The 22,294-nt window shown below is 38.3% G+C and overlaps 1 protein-coding gene across 3 annotated transcripts in view; it reads left to right on the forward strand.

The window, feature by feature from the left end:
• igsf21a (immunoglobin superfamily, member 21a) overlaps positions 1–22,294 on the forward strand; it is a 183,754-nt gene that overhangs the window by 86,016 nt on the left and 75,444 nt on the right. For all 3 annotated transcript variants that reach the window (XM_005917853.3, XM_005917852.3, XM_005917854.3), the window contains one exon: positions 21,128–21,249. In XM_005917853.3, coding sequence (XP_005917915.1) covers positions 21,128–21,249 — 122 coding nt within the window. The remainder of the gene's footprint in view (positions 1–21,127; positions 21,250–22,294) is intronic.

A 22,294-nucleotide genomic window follows, 5' to 3' on the forward strand; every position in this document is an offset into this window, starting at 1 on the left:
TCACTGAGATAATCTAGGCCAGGGGTGTCCATCTCCAGGCCTCGAGGGCCGGTGTCCTGCAGGTTTTAGATTTGTCCTTGATCCAACACAGCTGATTTAATTGGCTAAATTACCTCCTCAACATGGCTTGAAGTTCTCCACTGGCCTGGTAATAAACTAATCATTTGCTTCAGGTGTGTTGACCCAGGGTGAGATCTAAAACCTGCAGGACACCGGCCCTTGAGGCCTGGAGTTCGACACCCCTGATCTAGGCAAACTGTGAAGTATGAATCAAAGACTAAGTCTAGGAACACACACTCTGCTGCCAAACTTCAAGTGGCCTTCAGATCAGCTGAACAACAGTGTTTAACAAAGTCACCTTACTATCACCTCAAGAATATTTCAAGGATAAAAGATCTGATGTCTCAGCAGGACCTCGAAAAATTAGTCCATGCATTCATCTTTAGTAGGCTTGATTACTGTAACAGCATCTTTACAGGTCTACCTAAAAAATCAGTCAGACAACTACAGCTCATTCAGAACTCTGCTGCTCGAGTCCTCACTAAGACCAAAAAAGTGGACCACATCAGTCCAGCTCTGAGGTCTTTACACTGGCTGCCTGTCTGTCAGAGGATAGACTTTAAATTTCTGATGCTGGTCTATAAAGCTCTGAATGGTTTAGGACTAAAATACATCAGTGACCTCCTGACCCAGTATGAACCTTCCAGATCCCTCAGGTCATCTGGATCCATTTTTTTAGAGTCAGAACCAGACCCGGAGAAGCTGTATTCAGTTTTTATGCTCCACATATCTGGAACAAACTCCCAGAAAGCCTCAGATCAGCTGAAACACTCAGTTTATTAAATCCAGGTTGAAGACTCACCTGTTCTCAGCTGCATTTGAATAAAACACCAAATCCGCACTGTTTTACTTTTAAGCTTAAATTTTAAAACATACTCTTTTTTTCCATTTTAAATCATGCTTTTTATTTGTTTCTGTTTTTTAATGTCTCTGTAAAGCACTTTGAATCACCTTGCTGTTGAATTGTGCTATATAAATAAACTTGCCTTGCCTTAAAGAGCTTTATGGAATGCTGTAAAGTATGCCACCACTGAACTCTATAACAGTGGAGACGTTTTCTCTGTAATGACAAATTTTTTCCGTCAGGCAATCTGATGCATGAGTCTGGGTTTGGTAGTTGCTAACAGTACTTATCTGAATGCTTTGTGCCAAGTGTAACGTTTGGTGGAGGGGGGATTATGGTATGGGATTGTTTGTTCAGGAATTCGACTCAGCCCCTCATTTCCAGTTTGCATACTAGTACACAAAGCAAGGTCAATAAAACCATGGATGAGCAACTTTGGTGTGGAAGAACTTGACTGGCCTGCACAGACTCCTGACTTCAGCCCAATAGAACACCTTTGAGATGAATTAAAGCAGAGTCTGCAGGGCAGGCCTTCTTCTTCAGTTTCAGTGTCTGACCTCACAAACGCACTACTAACCCTGTGGAAAGCCTTCCAAGAAGATTTTAAATTGTTATAGCGGCAAACGGTGGGCTGACATCATATTAAACCCCATGGGTTAAGAATGGGATGTCACTTGCTATAGTTTAGCAAGGTGTCTGTGAGAATAGCTTCCTAACACTAGTTTCATTTAAAAGCTACATGTTCTAATCTTGCTTGATGGATCTCTGATGTAGACATCTTGACATGTACACTTGAGCTGTAAATCATAGAGCAGTAAATGTCTTAAAGATAAACTTCCATAGAGTCTTGACTCTGTAAGCCAGGCTCTAGATTACATTGTGTATGCTACTACAAGATAGATCATATACAAAAACTACAGATGGTTTTACTGCCGTGACCAAGTGGGAAATGTGGTAGCTTTTTAAGCTGTATGTGGAATGAATGAGTTGTGCACTTTTTAAATTACTCTTGTGAAGTTTTTTTTTTTTCATTGATCGAATGACCGAAATTACAGTCATTTCATCCTCAATATCTTTATTGAGTAAAACAAATATGTGCGTGAATGTGTTCAAACATGTAAAGTAAGTCTCAGCTCTTCTCACTTCAACCAAGTAAATACGTCATTTTGATTTAACATTATATAGTGACAACTTGATTCACATGCAGAGTGCCTTGCCATAGCAGTTCAGGTATTTAAGATGTCGTGTTGTTTACTGGTTCAATTACACCGTTCAAATGAGCACATAAAAGGAAGTGATACATAAAAACTAGTTCAAATTTATGACATTAGATAAATCTGTCCCAGGGTTTTTTTTCTGTGCATCTTTTCAAAGCAGTTAAGCTATCACTGAGGCAAGCCATTTTCTCCCACTATCAGAAATATGCACTGAATGTGCGGTTCAAACAAATTCTCTGATAAAATGAGTTGAGAACAGTTACATAAAGATAAACCGGATTGTAAAGCAGCTGTGATGCCTTGATAAAGTGCACTCATGGCAGTTTGCAAACATCTCCGTTGGGACAATTTTTAAAAGATCAAGACATCTGATTGGATCCATCAATGTGGCTTAAACATTTTCCTCTATGACTCTCCTTTGAAACATTTGTCAACATGCCAGTTTCAACAATAAAGCCATTCGACATTAAATAAATAAATATAAAGCAACAAAAAAATAGAATAAACTCATTTACAAGCTTAAAGTCACAGACTGACTAGAAAAAAAAAAACAAAAAAACAACTTGGATATTATTAGAGATCATAAAGTCATACAAATGTAAAGATAAAGAGAAATCTAAATGTGAAAAAATGTGGGTTAGTTTGTGTCATTTTTTTTGACACAAACTTCCATTCCTTCATGGTGCAAGGTTGAATCAACCTTAGCAAGCCACAGCTTCATGTTATTATAACAGTTATTATTAATTATTATACAGTTCTAGTTATATTAAATATTATTGAATTTACTGGAATAACTAATGAAATTATACTTGCAATGAGATTTACTAACAATAGCTTTATTTCATGTAAATCTATAACTATACCCTTAGAGAGGATCAGGTTTTTTTGTTTTTTTTTTAGCCTTAATATGCCTATGTTGTTCCTCATTCAGTACTGCTAAGAGAACTGACCTTCTCTGCTCAAAGAAAGTATATGACTGTAGGGACATTGACATGCAAATATCCCAAAACGCTTTCTTTAACTCATGGTTGCTCATCAAATCTAAACTTTTGCAAGGTTTTAAAAAGATTCGCAATGACAGAAACACGTGGAAAGGGGGGAACCTTATTTTCTGTGCTGTAATTGTTAACCAGGACACCAAAACATTTCTCCGTCTGTTGTCAGATATCTCCTTTGTGAGAAAAAGGTATATCAGAATCAGAATCAGAGACTTTATTAATCCCAGAGGGAAACTGAATTGTCATAGCAGCAAATATACAAAAAAAAACGTCAAGCGCATATAAAATGAAGTGTAGAAACAAAGACATTGATAAAGAAATTCTGTCAGCGTTAATCTCGTTAATACGACGTTAACGCTGTTCATGGACACAGTGTCAGATTTTGTGTGAATGTAGCCAAACCAATGTGCATACCTGATCCTGTGCACTGTGTGCTGTAGCTCATTTACCTTGACACAGTCAGTGAACAAAGAAGCAAAGATGTAGAAGGCTCATGTAACATAGTCACTTTCATGAAAAAATAAACACTGTTTTTTAAAATGTCTGCAGATGTTTTTTTCTTTCAGTTGTTTTATTGGACATGCTTTGTCATTTAGTTCCTTAAAAAATCTTGTGACAAAAATTTCAGAGTAGGCTACTTTGTATAGAAAGGTAGCTATAAATCTAAATATTTCAAGTATGCCGCCTTATCTACTCATTTGTTCATGTCATTTGTTTGCCAGTGTTGCTGAAAAAAGTATATATAACATCACATGAAATAAACACTTTTCCTCCACATAAAAAAAAAAACCAAATACCAAGGGGTATAAAAAGTACCTCCATCACACAATAGTGACCTCCAGAAAAGAAACATACATCCTATGGATTTGAGAGACCTCAACTCCCAACCCTCCATGCTATGAGACAAATTCTTGTCTTTTCACAGCACCAGTCTGTGATGTCACTGCATTCTGAAATATTTTCCCAAGGCCTCCCAGTAAGGAAACGGTATCTTTTTTCATACTTGCATTTGACAACCCTTGCTTTCAGCAAACTTGAAGCAATGCGCACAACACAGGGAAACAAACTAATGAGGGGAGATTTGTGGAAGGGGGAGTGGGAAAGAAAGACAGATTCTTCTCTGCAGCACCCAGCTTCCTCTTTGTCTTGTTATTATTGCCTTTTTCTTCATTAGGCAGCATTGCATCTGCGTTCAAATCCCGCAGCTCTCACCAAATGACCAAAACCCTACTTTAAACATGCTTTATATTGCTTTACTCCCCAGATAATAACAAGGCCTCACTGGCACAAGCATTTTTCCTTTTGTGGGGCTTTGCTGTTTTTTTCCCCCTTTGCTACAAGCAAGTAAACAGTTATGGCTTGACATGCTCACATGGCTTTCTTCCTAAGCTTCTTTACACTAATTGGAAGCCAATGTCTTCAGTGACTCTAAAGGTTCCTTTTCTGATGAACTGTGCTAACAAATAAACCTCCTTGGACGGCAAATTTCACTAGACACAAGTGGGCAGCAAGTACAAAAGCTTGAAGGGATACTCTACCTTATGAAGTGCTTTGTAGAACGCTGCTGAGCTGAGATGTATCTGGTGTTTGTCATTAGGCCAGCTGATGGCTCATTGCAAGGAGAATGTGCCCAGGAGGAAAAGGACAGAGATCAAATGAGCAGCTAGTCTCCTGAGTCTTGTCTGATTAGTCACTCAGTCCAGCCACCACACACTAAGGGGCACACAGGGTCTGGTTTCCATGTCCACTTCAGTGCCAAGAATGATGCAAGGCAAAGACATACACTTTTCTGGCACTGAGGGGCATAATTTCCTATGCTCTTATCATTTGCTGAATACCCTGTGTTATGAATCAGGCTATCCCACTTGCTGATCATGCCAATGAAGTGTGTTTGGACACCTGGTCCAGTGGGATGCTGTAAGGTGGACCCGTTTCAGTTGTCTCATGGTTCTTCATAGGTATTAAAACAGGCTAGAGAAGAGATAACTGTTTATTGATGTTTAACATCAAAGGAAAAATTAAAAACTGTGCCAGATACTACAGGGATGTAAGAGAGAAGCCTCAAACCCAATAAATCATCAGCCATGACCAAAGGATAGCAAGACAGAGAAGCTGTGAGAACACAATATTGATAATCAAAAGTACAAATGTTAATTAAAACAATTTTAGACATATGCTCCTCTAAAACTTGACATTTAAAAGGTGTTCTTTGTTTATGCTATAAGTTTTATAATGTGTGGATTATCATGATGAATTGTCACAATCTCTCTCTCTCTCTCATGGGGGGGGGGGCAGAGTTACCATGGATACACATTAATATGCTCATTAGCATATTTCTAAATGCAAAACAGTACTGGGAATGCCTAGCAAAAGTACTATTTGATATACACTGGGAATTATTCAACTAAATGCTACACATGGGGTGGTCTTTTTAATTAACATATACATTCTACATTAATACAGATATACACAGACATTAATAACATAATATTAATATTTATTGTTATTAGAGGAAACAGTAAGGCCACTTTGCTTTTCCTTTGACATTTTTCAGTAATGCAGTAATGTAATGCTTTACTGTACTTTCTTTATTCTTTAGTTATGTACGGCACTGCTGATAAAAAAACAAAATAACAATTCTTCCTGCTACAATCAGATAAATTCAGTTCCTATGCTGGAAGTGAAAAAGAGTGGAATGGTACAGCCATACACATTTTAAGGAATGTAGATATGGACATTATTTTTTGTTTTTGTTGCACAGAAGGACAAGAGCATGACAGTAACATGGAAATTATTGTAAATACATTCATTATACTGCTAACACAACTTAGTCCATTGCCAGCTTTGCGTTAGCATGCTGTCTGTGCTGATGCTATTAAAGAGACTAAGAGTGGTTTTAAAGCTGAGTGCATGTCGACCCCAGTCCAGCAGCAAGACTCTGGTCTTCAAAAGGTAACAAAAGCAGAGGTTAGTAGTCAGGCTTGTAGCCTCTGTTTCTACCTGTTCATGGATCGACAGTGGTGACAGTTTCTTTTAAGTCTCTTTGGGCTGGATTTCATCTTTGCTTTGTGAGGTTTTGTGTTCAAATTAAAAGATCATACTTGTGTACTCATTAGGATAGGAATGTGTGTTGGTGTGTGGGACTGTAGCCAGTAGGTTCATATTGAACTAGTAATCATGTTAGATCTCGTGTTTTCAGGTCATTTTACCAAGTATATATATACTTTGCAGGTGAAATTAATCTACAGCTATTTAACCTAATGGTACACATCAAAATGTGTTTAAACTAAAAGTAAAACTAAAATATATACATGTGAAAAGGTTGAACGTCCCCCGATGACTTTGAAGAGTTAATACGTGGGGGCTGAGCCCCAGAGAGCCCTGGCCCAATTTGACCTGGCAATAAGTCTTAATTCAAATAGCTTGAGGGAGATTTATCACAGATTCAAGTGCAAGTATGTGCATGTTAGTATAAATGTGTGTGTGTGTGTGTGTGAGGGGGGGGGAGACATGTTGGCGTAGGACACTTTCATTTATAGCACTTAAGAAAATAATTGGTTTCTACTGTGAGTGCATGGTGTCCCTGCTAATAGACACATTATGTATAATTTCCTGTAGTACTCTCCTCGTTTGACCTTTTGTTTACGTTTAGGTAATGTTTAGACTGCTTGTCTGTCCCTCCATTCAGTGTGATGATGTTTTTCATATGTTTGCCATAGTCTCCTGCGGAACTGTGTCAAAACAGAGTCATTATAAAATTAGATTTCAGCATTCAGTAAATCTCTTACAGTAACCAGATAAACAGGTACTGATAACACAACACTACTTAATTGTTCACTTAAGTCACTGTAATGATCAAAATTTTCAATGTGCTCTGGTTTCTTATGTGTGATTCTAAATTCGCTTTGGTTAAGACCAAATATGCCGGGTCAGTGATTTGCTTTTGTGGCTAACATTCACATCCCTCAAACTTAAACTTCAGGAAATGTTAGTGACCTCCTTTTACTTTATATATTTGCTTTTATATTTTGAAAACTGTCTTTTAGGGTGGAGTTTAGTTTTAGTCAGGAAATGCAAAACTGGAGACTTTAGGAAGCAATGTGGCAAATATCCTTATCCCTGTTGTGTTATTTTAGTCACTAAAATTAAGCCCATTAAATCGGCTGTGTAATGGCAAACGTATACACTACTTTCAATAAAAGTCCCACCTCATTGTGGGAAGAAACAATCTTGGGCTATATTTTTGTCCCATGAGTTGTTATTCTTCTTGTCTAGTTTCCACAAGCAGCCATACGTCTGTCTCATTTGTACAGCAACACACATGCACAGTGTGTGTTATTGCTCAAAGTCATGAGTTCACAGAGAAGTACAGTATAGACAAAGTGAACTTCACATTTCTCTGATTGGATATTGTTTTTCTTATACTGAAATAAAATAAGTATTGCATATGTGTCTATTTCTAGAATGTGTTAATGGAATGAAATACTCTTATCTCTAACACTTGATGTCTCACTAGTGTGGTTGTACTCTCTGGTCTAATTGGAGGGATTAAATGTTATAAATGTATAAGATGTAAAGCCTATCATTTGATTTTATGTCATTTGAGATGTAAATCAGTCATCGTCTTGAGACAATACAGTGATCTAGAAAGAATTCAGTAAAAGGACTAGATGTTATAGTCCCTGATATTGCATTGCTTTAAATGGACAGAATCTTGAGGGATGGCTGTTATGAGGAAAGGCAGCCCAGAAACTTTACCAGCAGCACACATCGTTGTGTGCCTCAACTTTCGGTCTTTTACCCAAGACAATCTGCCATTTTTATAGCAGTCACAAAACAAGTATTTTGGTAATAAATTCTTGGTATGTCATTGAGAGCTATAAATGCAAATCTATCAGTCTGTATGTAAATTGGGACTACAATAAAGATATCAGACTCATCAAATCCTATCTGTACTGTAAACACGTCAAGACAAAAAAGATAAAGCACTAGAACATGAGATTAGCCATGTAGAGTGAATAAGAGAAACAGAAGCTTTTAATATTAAATGAGAATTTTTGTTCTTTGGTACTTTGGTTAAAAAAAAAAGACACAAAGTTGCCCTGGAAATAAGCATTAGGAGTAAATAATATCATACAGTATCTGCTTCTGTAATTTAACTTAAGAGTGCCTTATTAAAAATGGAAGAGCCCATGCCACATTAAGGATTAGAATTTTGTATTTAAGCATGAAATGAGCCTGATGTTTTGTACTATACAGACAGATGTTTCAATCCAGCTCAAAATTCTGCATCCATGTTTAACAATTACAACCTTCCTTACCTAGCTCGGAAACTGCATTTGCATACTGAAACAATCAAGATGTGATTGAAGTGCAGATTTTCAGCTTTAATTCAGTGGTTTAAAAAAAATTATTAGGAATTATAGTCATTTGTATAGATATCATGGCTTTTATAGATTCTCAAAAGCAATTGGACAACTGACTGAACAAGCTTCTTTGTCAGGTAAGGCCTGTCGTGACATGACGATAAGCAGCTACATTGTTTGGAAGAGGTTTTGAACTTCCATGTGCTATCTTTTTGCTGGAATTCTCAATATGAAATTCAAAGAGATACAGATAAAAGTAAAGGATGCCAATATTAAGCTGAAAAACTCATATAAGCTCCCAGAATAAAGCAAACATCTTTAAAGGTGACAAAAAGACAATATGAGTTATCAGGCAAAACACATTGATTTTATTTTCAGTGGAATCTAATTAAGCAATAAGGCATCGCAGAATTGTGCGAGCTGTGGGTAGTGACCGAAAGAACAAGATCGCGGATATAAGCGGCAGAAATGAGCTTCCTCCGAAGGGTGGCTGGCCTCTCCCTTAGAGATAGGGTGAGAAGTTCGGCCATCCAGGAGGGGCTCAGAGTAGAGCAGCTGCTGCTCCACATCGAAAGGAGCCAGCAGAGGTGGTTCGGGCATCTGACAAGGATGCCCCCTGGGCGAGGTGTTCCAGGCATGTCCCACCGGGAGGAGGCCCCGGGGCAGACCCAGGACACGCTGGAGAGATTATATCTCTCGGCTGGCCTGGGAACGCCTTGGTATTCCCCCGGATAAGCTGGAGGAGGTGGCTGGGGAGAGGGAGGTCTGGGCCTCTTTGCTTAGGCTGCTGCCCCCGCGACCCGGCCTCGGATATAGCGGATGAAGATGGATGGATGGATGGCATCGCAGAATTGTGCAATCATTGAACAAAGCATAGCAATAACAAAAATAATGAGATTGTGCCCATTCAAAAAAGTTCTTTGTACTTAATACTAATGGTTTCTCCCTTTGGCATCAGTGATGAGTACCTTCATTTTTCTAGAGGGTAGAGTTGTCCATTCTTCTTGAATAATAAAAACATAAAGCCATCGGATCCTGGAAATTCTTGGGTAGTCTTGCATGAAGTGCACATCTGATATTTCCCCTGAGAAGCTCAATGATATTGACGTTAGAAGATTGTCGTGGCCACTCCAGAACCTTCACTTTTTTGTCCTCCTCCCCTGTCCAGTGAATGGTTGATTTGGCCTTGTGTTTTGAATCATTGTCACGTTGGAAGGTCCAAGTGCTTCCTGTGCGCAGTTTTCAGACTGATGAGTGCAAATTGTCATTATTTTTTATGAATATCCCTGTGCTTTTGTAGCTCATATATCCCCAAAACATTAAAAATCCACCTCCATGTTTCAAAGTACAAGTTGTGCACTTTTCCCATAGACTTTGTGGACTTCCCTCCAAATATAGCATTTATGGTTTTGTCCATAAATTTCACTTTTGGTCTCATCACTTCAAATGACTTACTTTTGACTTACTTTTGACCAAATGACATACTATTTTGTGGCCCTGGCTCAGTAATGGCTTTTTTCTATTTTTGTGCAAGTGCCTCCTTATTGCGGATCTTGAATCTGTCATGCCACTTTCTTGCTGTTAAACCTGTATTTCAGCTGAAGTAGCATAACAATTTTTCTTTATATCCTGACCAATTTTCGTGACTGCTGAGGCAGATTTTTTGTTGGTCTACCTGACCATCGCTTGGTATCAACAGAAGCACTAATTCTCCATTTTTTAATCACACATAGAGCACTACCTGGCATTTTCAAATATTTGGATGGTTTTGGATGGGTCTTTTTTTCTTGCAGACTTTTTTTGACAGCTCTTTGGCTTTCTCCATGGCTCAATAGCCAACAAAGTCAATGCAGCTCTTAGTGAAATGTCCAGAGGTTGCAATAAGAACTACAAAATGGGATGACTATAAACAGGCACTACTTAACCATCAAATACATAACAGGTGTGGGATCAGCCAATTAAACCAGGATATTTGTATGTATATTATAAACCCAACTATTTATTTATAAGCAAACTTTTGATCAGGGCCAATTGCTTTTTCAGTTGTCATTCTCTTTTATGAAGGGGGGCACACAATTATCTGATGAATTACTTCACTTCACTGTCAGATAAGTAAAATTAAATAAAAGAAAGTTTCTGCACGATCACATGTAATGATTTTGTCATATTTTCCAAAAACTTCATAAGAAATTATGCCAGGATATGAAAACATGAACAAAACTGTAAAAGCATCTGTAAGTCCGAAACAGTTATGAAAGACATGACTACAGTACTCTGGTTAAGCCAAACCACTTAAATAAAACCTGAAATTAAGAATTTCAGTTACATCTTGACTTGTTTAAAATCCCCTGTAGTGGTTTACACGGGAAAATTACAAAACAGTCTGTTTCTGTCCAAAAACATATGGCCATAGCTCTCTTCTGTGTTTAGTTTTTATTTATTTAATTGTTGAAAAGATCCAATTTCTGTAGATGAAATCTATCATTCAGTAGGATCTTGCTTTAACCTTTTAAATGTGCCCACATCGTAATCCCAATATGAATTTCTGCTTTCAACCAATTTCTGTCAGAGAACAATGCTGGTGATAAATTTTCTTGCAGTTTGAAGGCAGAAGATGCTTTATCATAATAAACTCACTCATAAAATTTATGAAGAAAACAAGAACCTTTGTCTATTTTAGCATTCTGCTAAATTCAGCATTCTGCTCTATGCTCGCGACCTGCTTTGTGATTTATGCATTCAATAACATTCCCCATATATCCATCAACTGGCAGATGCAGATGGTGGCTCCAGTAATCTGGAGGATAGGGAAGAAGAAAAAGGAGAGGAAGAGAACTGTGAAGTTGCAAACATATGCAGACTCGTTATGTCCACAGTGGCCTTGATGTCTTTTAAGACCATCTGTTTTCCAACTTGTGTGCCCTTTTGAGTCAAAACCCATCTGTGATATAGTAGAAAATGGCAAAAATGTTGTTGGACATGGGTTTGGTGGATAAAACTGCATCATTAGTCGAATCATGAAGGGAAAAAAAAAACATCTAGAATTTTCTTTAACAAGTCGGTTGCAAGAACAAGTTACATGCAGCTGGATTATAGATGACACACATCATACATAGCACAGCAGGGTTTTTTTGTAACCATCTTGTTAACTGATAACTTACTGACGCACATAAATTGCCTGGGGTGTTGTAGTTAAAAACACTCATGCACAAAGAAGTGTGTTGACAGTTATCTTTCAAAGTAAGTAACACAGAGGACACTTTTACTTATTTCACTTCTGCCCTGCACACACGTATTACAGGAAATTATAAATTAGATGGACTTTGACACAATACATTATCAGTGTTAAGCACAGTCATACTAATTTGTTGGAATTATGTCATTTGCATATCAAGCGACACGCACATGCAGTTACAGGGACAATTAAGTGGCTCAGGGTGACACAAGGCTGCACTAGCCTGGAGGTCAGACAGGCTTAAGAGTGATTCAGGCTGGAAAAAACAGAAGCTCTGGGAGTGCAGTAAAAATGTGGCATGTAATGAATTGTCAGAATAACATAGAATTTTAAGATACAGAAAAATATCACATGTAATTAGATTCTAGGAAGTTGTACAGAATTATGAAACTGTCTCATATGATGTATGTGTATTTAGTTGACAGTCAATTATGACCACAAAGCAATATGTACACTATTATGATGAGAAACAGTTTGTTTTAACTGGGGAAGAAAGTGAATAAATCATAAACTGCATTGTATTATATTATCCATCCATCCTCTTAACTACTTGTCCAATTCAGGGTTGTGGTAGATGGAGATGTGGGGAAGAGCTTAAAGCCTATTGCATCTGTCCTAGGGTGAGACGTGAGGTACACTGTGAACAGGTCGCTAACACACAGAGACAGCATTCACAGTCCCATTCACACCCACAACCAATTTAGAATTATCAATTAATATGCATGTTTTTAGACTGTGAAAAGAAACTTGGGGAGAACACAAGCAGGTGTAAGGGAAACATGCAGAAGTCCAGGCCTCACTTTTTTTTGTCTGAATTTGCACAAATGTTCATTTGATGAACTTCACAGATCTTGATCCTAATGTTCAAGGCCACATCATGTTCATGTGAATACAGTATTTTGAGATCATTAAGAGGGCATCCACTCCACAAATGTTTAATTCTTTAAAGAAAAAAAAACTTCAACAATTATTAAAGGTTTTTTATTTATTTATTTTTTTATTCATCTGTTCTATCATTGGCACCCATGATACTCTTGAAATGGTCCGCATTTGAGTGCTGCCCGGATCAACCACATTTTTCTATTGTTAGCTAATCCTCTCCACTGAGCAATTTGGTTAGAAGTGCTTTGCTTAAGGGCACCTCAGTTGTAATTGCTTAGAGAGATGAAATGGCATGCATTTTTCTAAATTCCAGCACCACTTCAGTTTGATTCACAAAAAGTCTTTCCACTTTTTGAAAGACCCCTCCAGTGAAAACTTGGAATGTTGTTAACATATCCATATGGTGTGTTTTTTTTATATGCTAGCTTATAAGATAGCTCATTAGCGAAATAAGCAGTCAATGCGTAGGATGAATATTTCCCCCGTAGAAATGCAGTGAACCAATAACTTGTCAAAATTATGTATTAAGACAGCTTGTGTATATATTTGCATATTCTTAGATCTGCACATACAGTACTAAAGGATGCAAACATGTAGAGTGTATCTAAGCTATTTAAGGCATGAAGTGAATTATATTTTCATGGAAAAAATCAATATGTGTAATTTTAATGTCTTTTTGAGATATAATCAATGTCTGGAGAAGAAGTTCAAAAACTGTACTGTAATAATGCCCAGGACATGCTGCACTGCTTTATACAGTGCCTTTACAATAACCAATATACTGTAGATCAGCAGTCACCAACAAGTCTGACCTGCTTTGATCTCATCACCTCCTCGCTGTCAGCCCACAGACAGCCTTTCTCCCTCAGAATGACAGCTGTAATAACCATCTCTGGATGGCCTTGTCTCAGATGGCTTTAGATAACACGCTTGCATAACACTCAACTGCCTGAATTTATACCGTCGCTGTGCCTGACCCTCACCCTGCTACCTCTAGGGTGTAGCTGAATGCAGCTGGTCTGTTCCTGTTGGTGGCATAGTTTTCATGAAGCCCAGCTCTTATCCTTGTATGTAATCTGGCAGTTCCAGCAGCAGCCAATCACAACCTGCTTGTAAGCTGTAATGCTGGAATCAAAATGCCTGACAGTAGAGCTGGAACATGTGATACTGATAACATGCTGGAAAACGATTTTACTACAACAGTGCTGTGCTCCTATACTTTGTATGTGCATATAGCCATTGACTGAAAATTTCTTATACGAAAGGCTCACATTTCAGATTTGTAAGCAAAGCCACTGACCGTAAAACACTCACATGAATAGATTTATTTTTTTAATCTTTATACTGACAACTGCCTAAGTATGATGATTTATTCCAGTGCAAACTCTGCTTGAAGACCTGATAGCATCACAAGTTTCCATTATATTTCTAGAGGTAATATGGAAGTAGCAAAAGGGACTATCACTGTATTTCCATGGCTGCTGGCAAGTGTCTCTCAAATAAATATTCGCAAATTGTATTTGATGAGCTAAAGCATTTTGAATTAGTTTTATATGCTTTGAAGCAGTCTTACTGTTAAAGGAATTGTTAGATGAACCGTTCCTACAAACTCAGGTTTTTTTAAATTTAGTGTGGCACTGTATTATCAACCCTTTTGTGCATCAAAGGTACTGTATATGTTTGCAGCGTTGCAACCTACCAGCTTGAATTAACTGTGCTTCCCCACAGAGTGTAGTGACAGACAGAGGGAGGAGAGAAGCCTGTCATTTGAAGCATGAAATCCCGTTAACCAAGTCCTCTGTCACTCAGCACCCACTAGGGAAGCACAGCATGCAGATATGTAAACTCACAGGTTAAGAGGCAGGGCCACCAATGCTGCATACCGAATCTTCTCACTGAGTGAAGATCAACATTATACAGTACTTAGGTTTTGCAGATCCACACTTTGAAATGCGCCTGCATTGTCCCTGTTGTTATACACACAATACTTTCTATTAGCACTCATTGATAATGTCGTAGCAGTGGGATAATAGGGTGGAATCGAGAAGGCAATACTATCAAAACAGCAAATTAATATATTTTAATTACTAAAGTAATATTACTTTAATAATAGTAATAAAATTTCTTCTTTCTTAAGCTGAGGGGCAATAGAATTTGACCAGAGGAGGAAATTAAGTATGCGGCTTCCAATGCAAATATTTCCTCACTCTGCAAAAGGGTAGACTGATTCTTTTAATTTTCACCTCATAATATACAAATTCAAAATGCAGACATGAAATGTGCTGTTTTGATCTATTTGACAGGGTGACTGGTTCAAATCAGTGGGATATGAGGATGCTTATTTTCACATAAGAATTTAAGTAGAGAACAGAAAATTTATCAGGTACGCTATTCAGGGTGTAGCCAAGGAATACCCTCGTGTTCGGGCTGGCACTCCCCCCTTGGGTTTTCAGTGTATCAAAGAAACCGTGGACCCTTCGTAGACAGTGTTCACATATTTGAACAGTTTTCTAATACGTGCTTCCAGCAGAGAGGAAGTGGCAAAAAACACCAGGTTGCTGTTACGCATCTGTCTAATGGCACTTGGCCCCAGAGGCACTGTTGAGCACATATAAATTACTTTGTGCTCATGGCAGGTTTTCTGACTTTGAGACATTTCTTGCTAATCCTGAAAAATTGTCATGTCTTGGTCAGGACAGACAATACTACAGTGATAGACCATGAGGGAGGCACTCGATCTGTGGCACTACACGGGCTGGCTTACAATCTGATGATGTGGAGCAATAAACAAGTCTATGGGGAGTAGGACTGAACCTCGAAATAACCCACCAGGTGTGGGACAGACTCTGTCGGGCAACCAAAAATCTGTTCACATTAAGTGAAAATGTATATCCCCTTTTTTTATATACGAAGAAACTAGGGCATGCCACTAAGATAGGACGTACTAGCTCACCCATAGCCAAATGCGCTGGTAACACTAGTTACCTGAAAACTGAGTAAGGCATCCCACAGATTGGGTGTGTCTCTGTGGCACACAGATAACAATCTATCAATTACAGATACTCCTGACTTCATCTTATTATGTGCATAAAGCACATCAATTACTCCATTCCAGCCTCTCTGCCACCATGGACATAACCAAAGAGATGGCAAAATACATCATGGAAATTACTGTAGAATTGCAAAAGGCTGGAATGAGCCTCAAGACCATTGTCAAGAAACTGTTGCTGCCATTATTTGGAATTGGAAGACATATAACACGACTATTGGTCACCCTCATCTGTGAGTTCAGTGCAAGATCTTGCCTCATTGAGTGAGGTTATCATGATAAAGGTGGTGGACCAGCCAAAAACTACATGAGACCAGCTTGTTAATATCTTCAGTCACATAGACCGCCATTGGTAACGCACTGCAACCTAATGGACTGAAATCATGCAGTACTGCATGGTCCCCTTGCTCAAGGAGGCACATGTGCCACAGAAGAGCTAAATGATTTAGAAAAGCTCAGGGAAAGTGCTTTGGACCAAAATCAAACTCTTTGGCATCAACTTGACATGCCATGTTTGGAGGAAATAAATGCTTTGAGAATGACCCAAAGAACACCATCCCCACAGTCAAGTAACAGAGGTGGAAAAAACATTATGCTTTGGGACTGTTTTACTGCAGAGGATACTGGATAACTTCAGCACATTGTGGAGCCAATGGACAGGACCATGTATTGTAAAACCTTGGATAAGAACCTACTTCCCTTAGGAAGAACACTGCCGATGGGTCATGGTTCTTCCAGCATAACAATGGCCCAAAACATACTGCCAAGGCAACAAAATAGTGGGTAAAAAAAAAGAAGAACAGTAAGATCATGGAGTGGCCTAGACAGTCTCCAGACAGTCTCCAGACCTCGGTACTTGAGAAAATCTGTGGATGGAGCTGAAGGTTTCAGTTGCCAACCAGCAACCAAAATTTAAAGAGTTTCTGTAAAGAGGAGCAGACCAAAATCCCTTCTGAGATGTGTGCAAACCTGATGACCAACTACAACAAATGTCTTAGAGCTGCGCTTGCCAAGAGTTTCCCAACCAAGTACTAAGTCATATTTCATCTACTTATACATACTAATTTTACTTAATGACATGCAAGTCAATTTAAAACTTTGATGTCCTTTTATTCTGGATTTTTGGTTAATATTCTGTCTCTATCCAGTAAAATGAGAGTACTTTAAAAAATATAGACTGTCCATTTCCTTATTAGCAAACTTACAAGTTTATAGGAGATCAAATAATTGTTTCCTCCACAGCATTGTAGAGGAAACTTATTATTTGAACTTAGTTAAGTAATTCAAGTAATTTGACATTCTGGGACACAAGTTCTGTATTTTGCATTATTGTTTCGGTACAGAAATGGCAATTTTACAAGACAGTGTCTCCCAGTTTTTCTAGCCGGTTTCAAAATGACACTTTGTGACATAATAATATTAGGCAAATTAGCATGGAAATGAAGGAAAGTGCCAAGCCAGGTCATGACAATGAACCGATCATCTCTTTTGTTAGTCTTTAAATGAGGGACTGAATGGAAATAAATCTGAATGGGAATAAATCTTATTAAGATATTATTTGAAAGCCATGCTGTTGACCATCTTATGAACGTGGTAGACTTTGCATTCAGATCACAAAAAATGCTAATAAGATATGAATAAAAAATTTGTTGAAAGCCATTACCATCTAACTATTATACACCATATGAAGAACATGCTTAGTATAATTTTAATTTCATAGGTCTTCCATGGCTTTGTAAGTAGAGACTAGAAATCCTTTGGAAACTATGCACAGTTACATTTTTTTCTAACTTGTTTCACAAATGGTGTAAAAAGACTTTCTGTAGTGATTCTCAGACTGCTGCCTGAAATTATAAAGCAGGATTCAGGTTGAATCTCTCACAGTTGGCCCGCAGTGTGTTAGCTGAATTTCCTCCAGTGGCTGCTGATGCAGCTGCAGCCTATAAATAGGCCCACCCTAGACAGGCGGAGGGGAGGAGGGCTTTGGTTAACCCCTGAGACCCAGTCCTAATCTGACCCCAATAATAGCAGACATCATTAGAGAGGCATTTCAGCTGACTGGCCAGGAAGGATACAACCTCTGTCTGGAGAGATTTTAGGATTGCAACATCTCAAGAGAAGCACAGGACTCTGGTTTAAGCACTTTCAAACTCACCTCGTTGTTACCTCTCTGTCAACCTACTCTTCTTTTGCCACTTTATGACACAATGTAGACAGGAGAGAAGTAGCAAACTTTCTACCACCCATTCTCGCCTTTCATATCTCCAGATGGCAGAGTGTTAGAAAGGTTTGGTGCTTCTGTGCCTCATGTGCATTGCATGGCCTGGATTCAACAAAGCAGTTGTAGCAAAGCTTTGCTTCCCCAACGGTGCTTTTCTGCAATCAAAGAGTATTCATCTCCCTCTTGCCCTCCCTCTTGTAGAGCCATTTTGGCACAGTTTGGATCTCTTTTCACCCTCCCACTCTCTCTCCCTTCTCACTGTTCTGTCCCTTCCATAGTTAGTCTTGGTCCTCTTGAGGGGATAGCAAGACATTCACTGATGTGTAGATTGTATCAGATTTATTACACAGAGGTTTACAGGTTAGTCTTAATTAAGAGGTGAAATCATTAAGAAGAGATAGATAAAGAGAGGGTGCCACTGAGAAGACCTGTCTTAGGCAGAAATCTTCTCTCTGGTCCTTAGGGCTTCTAGACAACCAGAAATCTAACACCTGCATTATCCACCAGATTTTCCAGGAGGAGGACTAAGCAATAGTAATGCTTGCTGGATTACATAGACTGTGAAAGAAGGCAGCAAGGAAATATCCCCAACTCAGCTCAGTACTTGAAGAACAGCTAATCATATTTGCATGAGTTTATTCAGTCTTCGAACTTTAAATTCAGCAGCACTTTGAAAGTAAAGGGAAAGTAAGCCTTCATTTGTAGGATTTGTTAATTTCTTAAAGTTGCAAATGAAAATCGGTGTAAATGATTACAGTCATGTCTTCTTTCTTTCCTATGCCAAAGTAGAAAATATCTGGTTAGATCTGAGTGTCTCACACAGCTTTAGGCATGCCTATGCATCTGACATGAACTAATGAAACCCTAAAAATCTGAAGATATGCAACCCCTTTTTGGAGATAATCCACAAGTTTGTTTATCCTTTTTATTGCTTTTGTGGTGTTTTTCCAGCGCATTTCCAGGAGACTTGGCAATTAAACACTTTGATGTATTTTTTCTGGATTGTGGTAATGATGTTTGCATTTCTGTAGGTGGAATGCTTTTCTTCTTTAGCTCCACTAGATACGGTTATTGCTTCTCACATTCTACAAGGATTACAAATAAAATGATATATCCTCAAAGCTACCCGGCTCAAATTGGGTACTTATTACCTAAAGTGTCATCTCAAGCTAAGGTCATTAGATTGAGTCAAACCAGCCCTACGAACACATACAGGAACTTGGTGCAGCTCTTATCGAAACCATTCTTCATTCTTTTAGAGAAGGACTCTTTCTTTTCCAGTGTTTTAGTTTGAGCTTCAAACCATCACATGTTATTTTATTTTGCTATTGTGCTTTAAGAAGACCAAACTAAATATTGCTTTTAGTTGCAGAACTCCTGCATTTTTGTCCATTCTTTTGCAATATATGCCTAATTTATTTATTTATTTATTTTGGCTCAGTTGATTGTCCAAGGTTAAGGCTGTCTTGTATGTTATATTTAATGACTAATACTGCCAAAACTAGTTGAACAGCTAGTTGCATTTTTACAAGGCATAGACCTACAATTCAAAACAAGCAATCAAGGAAATATTAAGGACCAATAAAAATGATTGCGCTTGCTGTCTAACATTAGTTGTTCAAATTATTTTTGACTGACAGAAACGTGCAAATACAAATAACAAAACTCTTTTTGTAGAATTGTATTTGATCTAGTTTCACGTATTTAATCGCTTACTCAGGCACTATTGCAGTGTGAAATTGAGAGATACAGGCAAATAACTGGAAATGAACCATTCAAATTTCAGTGACAGTTTTGCTGCATAATTCATTGTTATGAATGTGTGCTTCACTCTGCATTAATCTGTAACGTATATTACTTTGTCTCAGCGGCATTTTATTTTTTTCCATTGGAATGTGCTGTCTCTCGATTTCCAATATGTGTATGGCACCCATATGAGATACCATTGTACAATATGGAAATAAAGTTAATGGAGGTATGCTTTTAAAGTCTGAAAAATCTATTTCATGTGTGGTGTTGCACAAGTATGTTAAACAAAAAATACCAGTTTTCCTCCTTAAACCGATCTTTGTAAAATAAGCATTACTGTAGCTACAGTGGTGGGACAAGTCTGACTGGTTTCCAGATGTGCTTTTGCTTTTAGAGGCTGCTCTTAATCTCCCTCTCCTCTTCTATAGTGGTCCAAATAAACTTGCTTTGTGCTATACATGTGAAGTGATATTAAAATAAAACAGATGGGCACAATCCTTTGATTTTGTTCACAACATCCGGAAAACTTCCTCTCAAAAATCTTAAGTTAGAAAGTAGATGAATGCTTTTTACGAGCAAGCATGTTGACCTTTAATATTTAAAATCTGTTTAAAAAAAAAAAATCCCAGCTCCTGCCAAACCGGTGGGCCTGTAACCAAGAAGAAGTTGTTTGTTACAGGTAACTGGGGTAATTTATTTTCACACTCCTGCGCTTTTCGTTGTTTCAGCATTGCCAACTCCCTCTGCAGAACCTGTTAGCAAAATAAGCCTAAGGCAGCAAGCTTTCTCTAGAGGCAAGGGGTCATAGGAGTTACCCTACATTCACAGGGAACAATTGTTTGCTGATATAAGTACAATTTAGCCTTTTCTTTACATGAGACCATGTGTATTTTAGTATGGACTAATCATGAAATCCTTTGACATTGTTTATTCAACTGAAATGATTTGTTTGGATCAGAACCAATCTTCTCTGGCAAACAGAAGAAGGATCCATGGCTCACCAACAATGTCCTTCTTCAAAGCAGCATTAGGGGCTGCTTTGAAGTGAGTTTAACACTCCTGTGAATACTGGAAAGGAAAGAACTGCTCGATCATCTACCCAGAAAAAAAAAATGAAACAAGACCAGTGTTTGAATATCCTCTTCTGTTATCTTTGTCTTGTCACATGCTATTACCTCTACAGAAAGCGGACTACTTGTCACATGCAGAACACTGTACTACGTCAGTCTTCATTAAGATTTATCCATGGCCACAAATGAAGCCGAGAGACTGTCTCTTCGAGGTTATCGTGTCAGCAGATTTTTAATCCCTTTGCCATTAGACCTTATAATGAATAAACTTATCATGAATCAATGAGGTAATTGCAGGCAGGATTACTTTGTGCACTCTCAGGCCATGTGACAACAGTTTATTCATAAGAGAAGCTCTAGGGGTAAAAAGGTTGCTCCTGTCCCATTCATCACTGGAGAATTCACCTTAGTAATGCTCTCTCCTTTTGCTTCACAGGTCACAGATGGAGGTACTATCAAGCAGAAAATCTTCACCTACGATGCTATGTTTAATACAAATTACTCTCACATGGAGGACTACCGCAGGCGTGAAGACCTTGTATACCAATCAACTGTCCGGTAAGCCTAAAAATGAATTCAGTTTTCTTGTTTTTCATAATAGATTTGTTTTGCTGCAGTGGTGAATTGTAAAATATTAAACTCACTGTATAATCAAACAACCTTCTGACACTGTGATGAAATGCACTAAGATGAATTCCTGTTCGGTACAACCCAACTTCATTCCCAGCCATCTGCTGGTGGTCAGATGAGGCCAGAAGGCCAGACTCAGTGACCAAGCAAAGGGGTTTTATTACATGAGGACAGGAGGCAGTGGCAAACTCTAATCATCAACTCTGCACAGGATAAAGTCTTTAGTGTTAAAGATTTATCTAACATCTGGTCAGGCTGCCCTATTATGTAGTGGTTTTATATATCCCAGGTAGCAAACCCAATCTCTTACACTTGGAGCGATGCAGCACATGGAGTTGAGCATGTGCTTCACCTATATTTGAAGGATCTGTTATCCACAGGATACATAGTACTGCTATGTATACATTAACAAGTTTTATTAAGTTGCCAAGAAATTGAGAACATCAGAGTAGGAGGAGTCTCGTGACTTTGGTTGGCTTGATTACACATTTAAGGCATCCCAGGGACGGCCTTCTTTTACCCCAGGCCTTACAATACGGCTGGCAGCTGTCTGCATATCTCCACATTTCTCTCTCCCTCTGCTTTGGGTCTTCTCCTGTAGATATCATTATTTGAATGCTTAGCGGCACAAAAGGAAACGCTGGCCATTCATTGCCCTTGCAACTTCATTCAAACCCAGAATGCTTCACACTTTGCATCCTTTTTGTAATGATCCCACTTTCATCATTCCTTTTCATCTCATCTTTATCCTGCTGTTTTTTGTTGTTGTTTTTTTGATTTGGCTCATGTACATTACCTCGATGTATTTTCTCTCCTTTTTCTTTCTATTCTCTTTTCTCCTGTGCGGTGTGTCTGCCCAGCTGAAAATGATTTATTTAGACAATCCTACTATCCCTTTGGGACTGTAGGCGTAATCAAAATGGAATGGCGTACACACTTATATTCACACTAACATGAAAACATGTTTGTACAC

This window comes from Haplochromis burtoni, unplaced genomic scaffold, assembly GCF_018398535.1.
Source record: "Haplochromis burtoni strain Fernald_Lab_line unplaced genomic scaffold, NCSU_Asbu1 Contig_26, whole genome shotgun sequence".
NCBI classification, from domain to species: Eukaryota; Metazoa; Chordata; class Actinopteri; order Cichliformes; family Cichlidae; genus Haplochromis; species Haplochromis burtoni.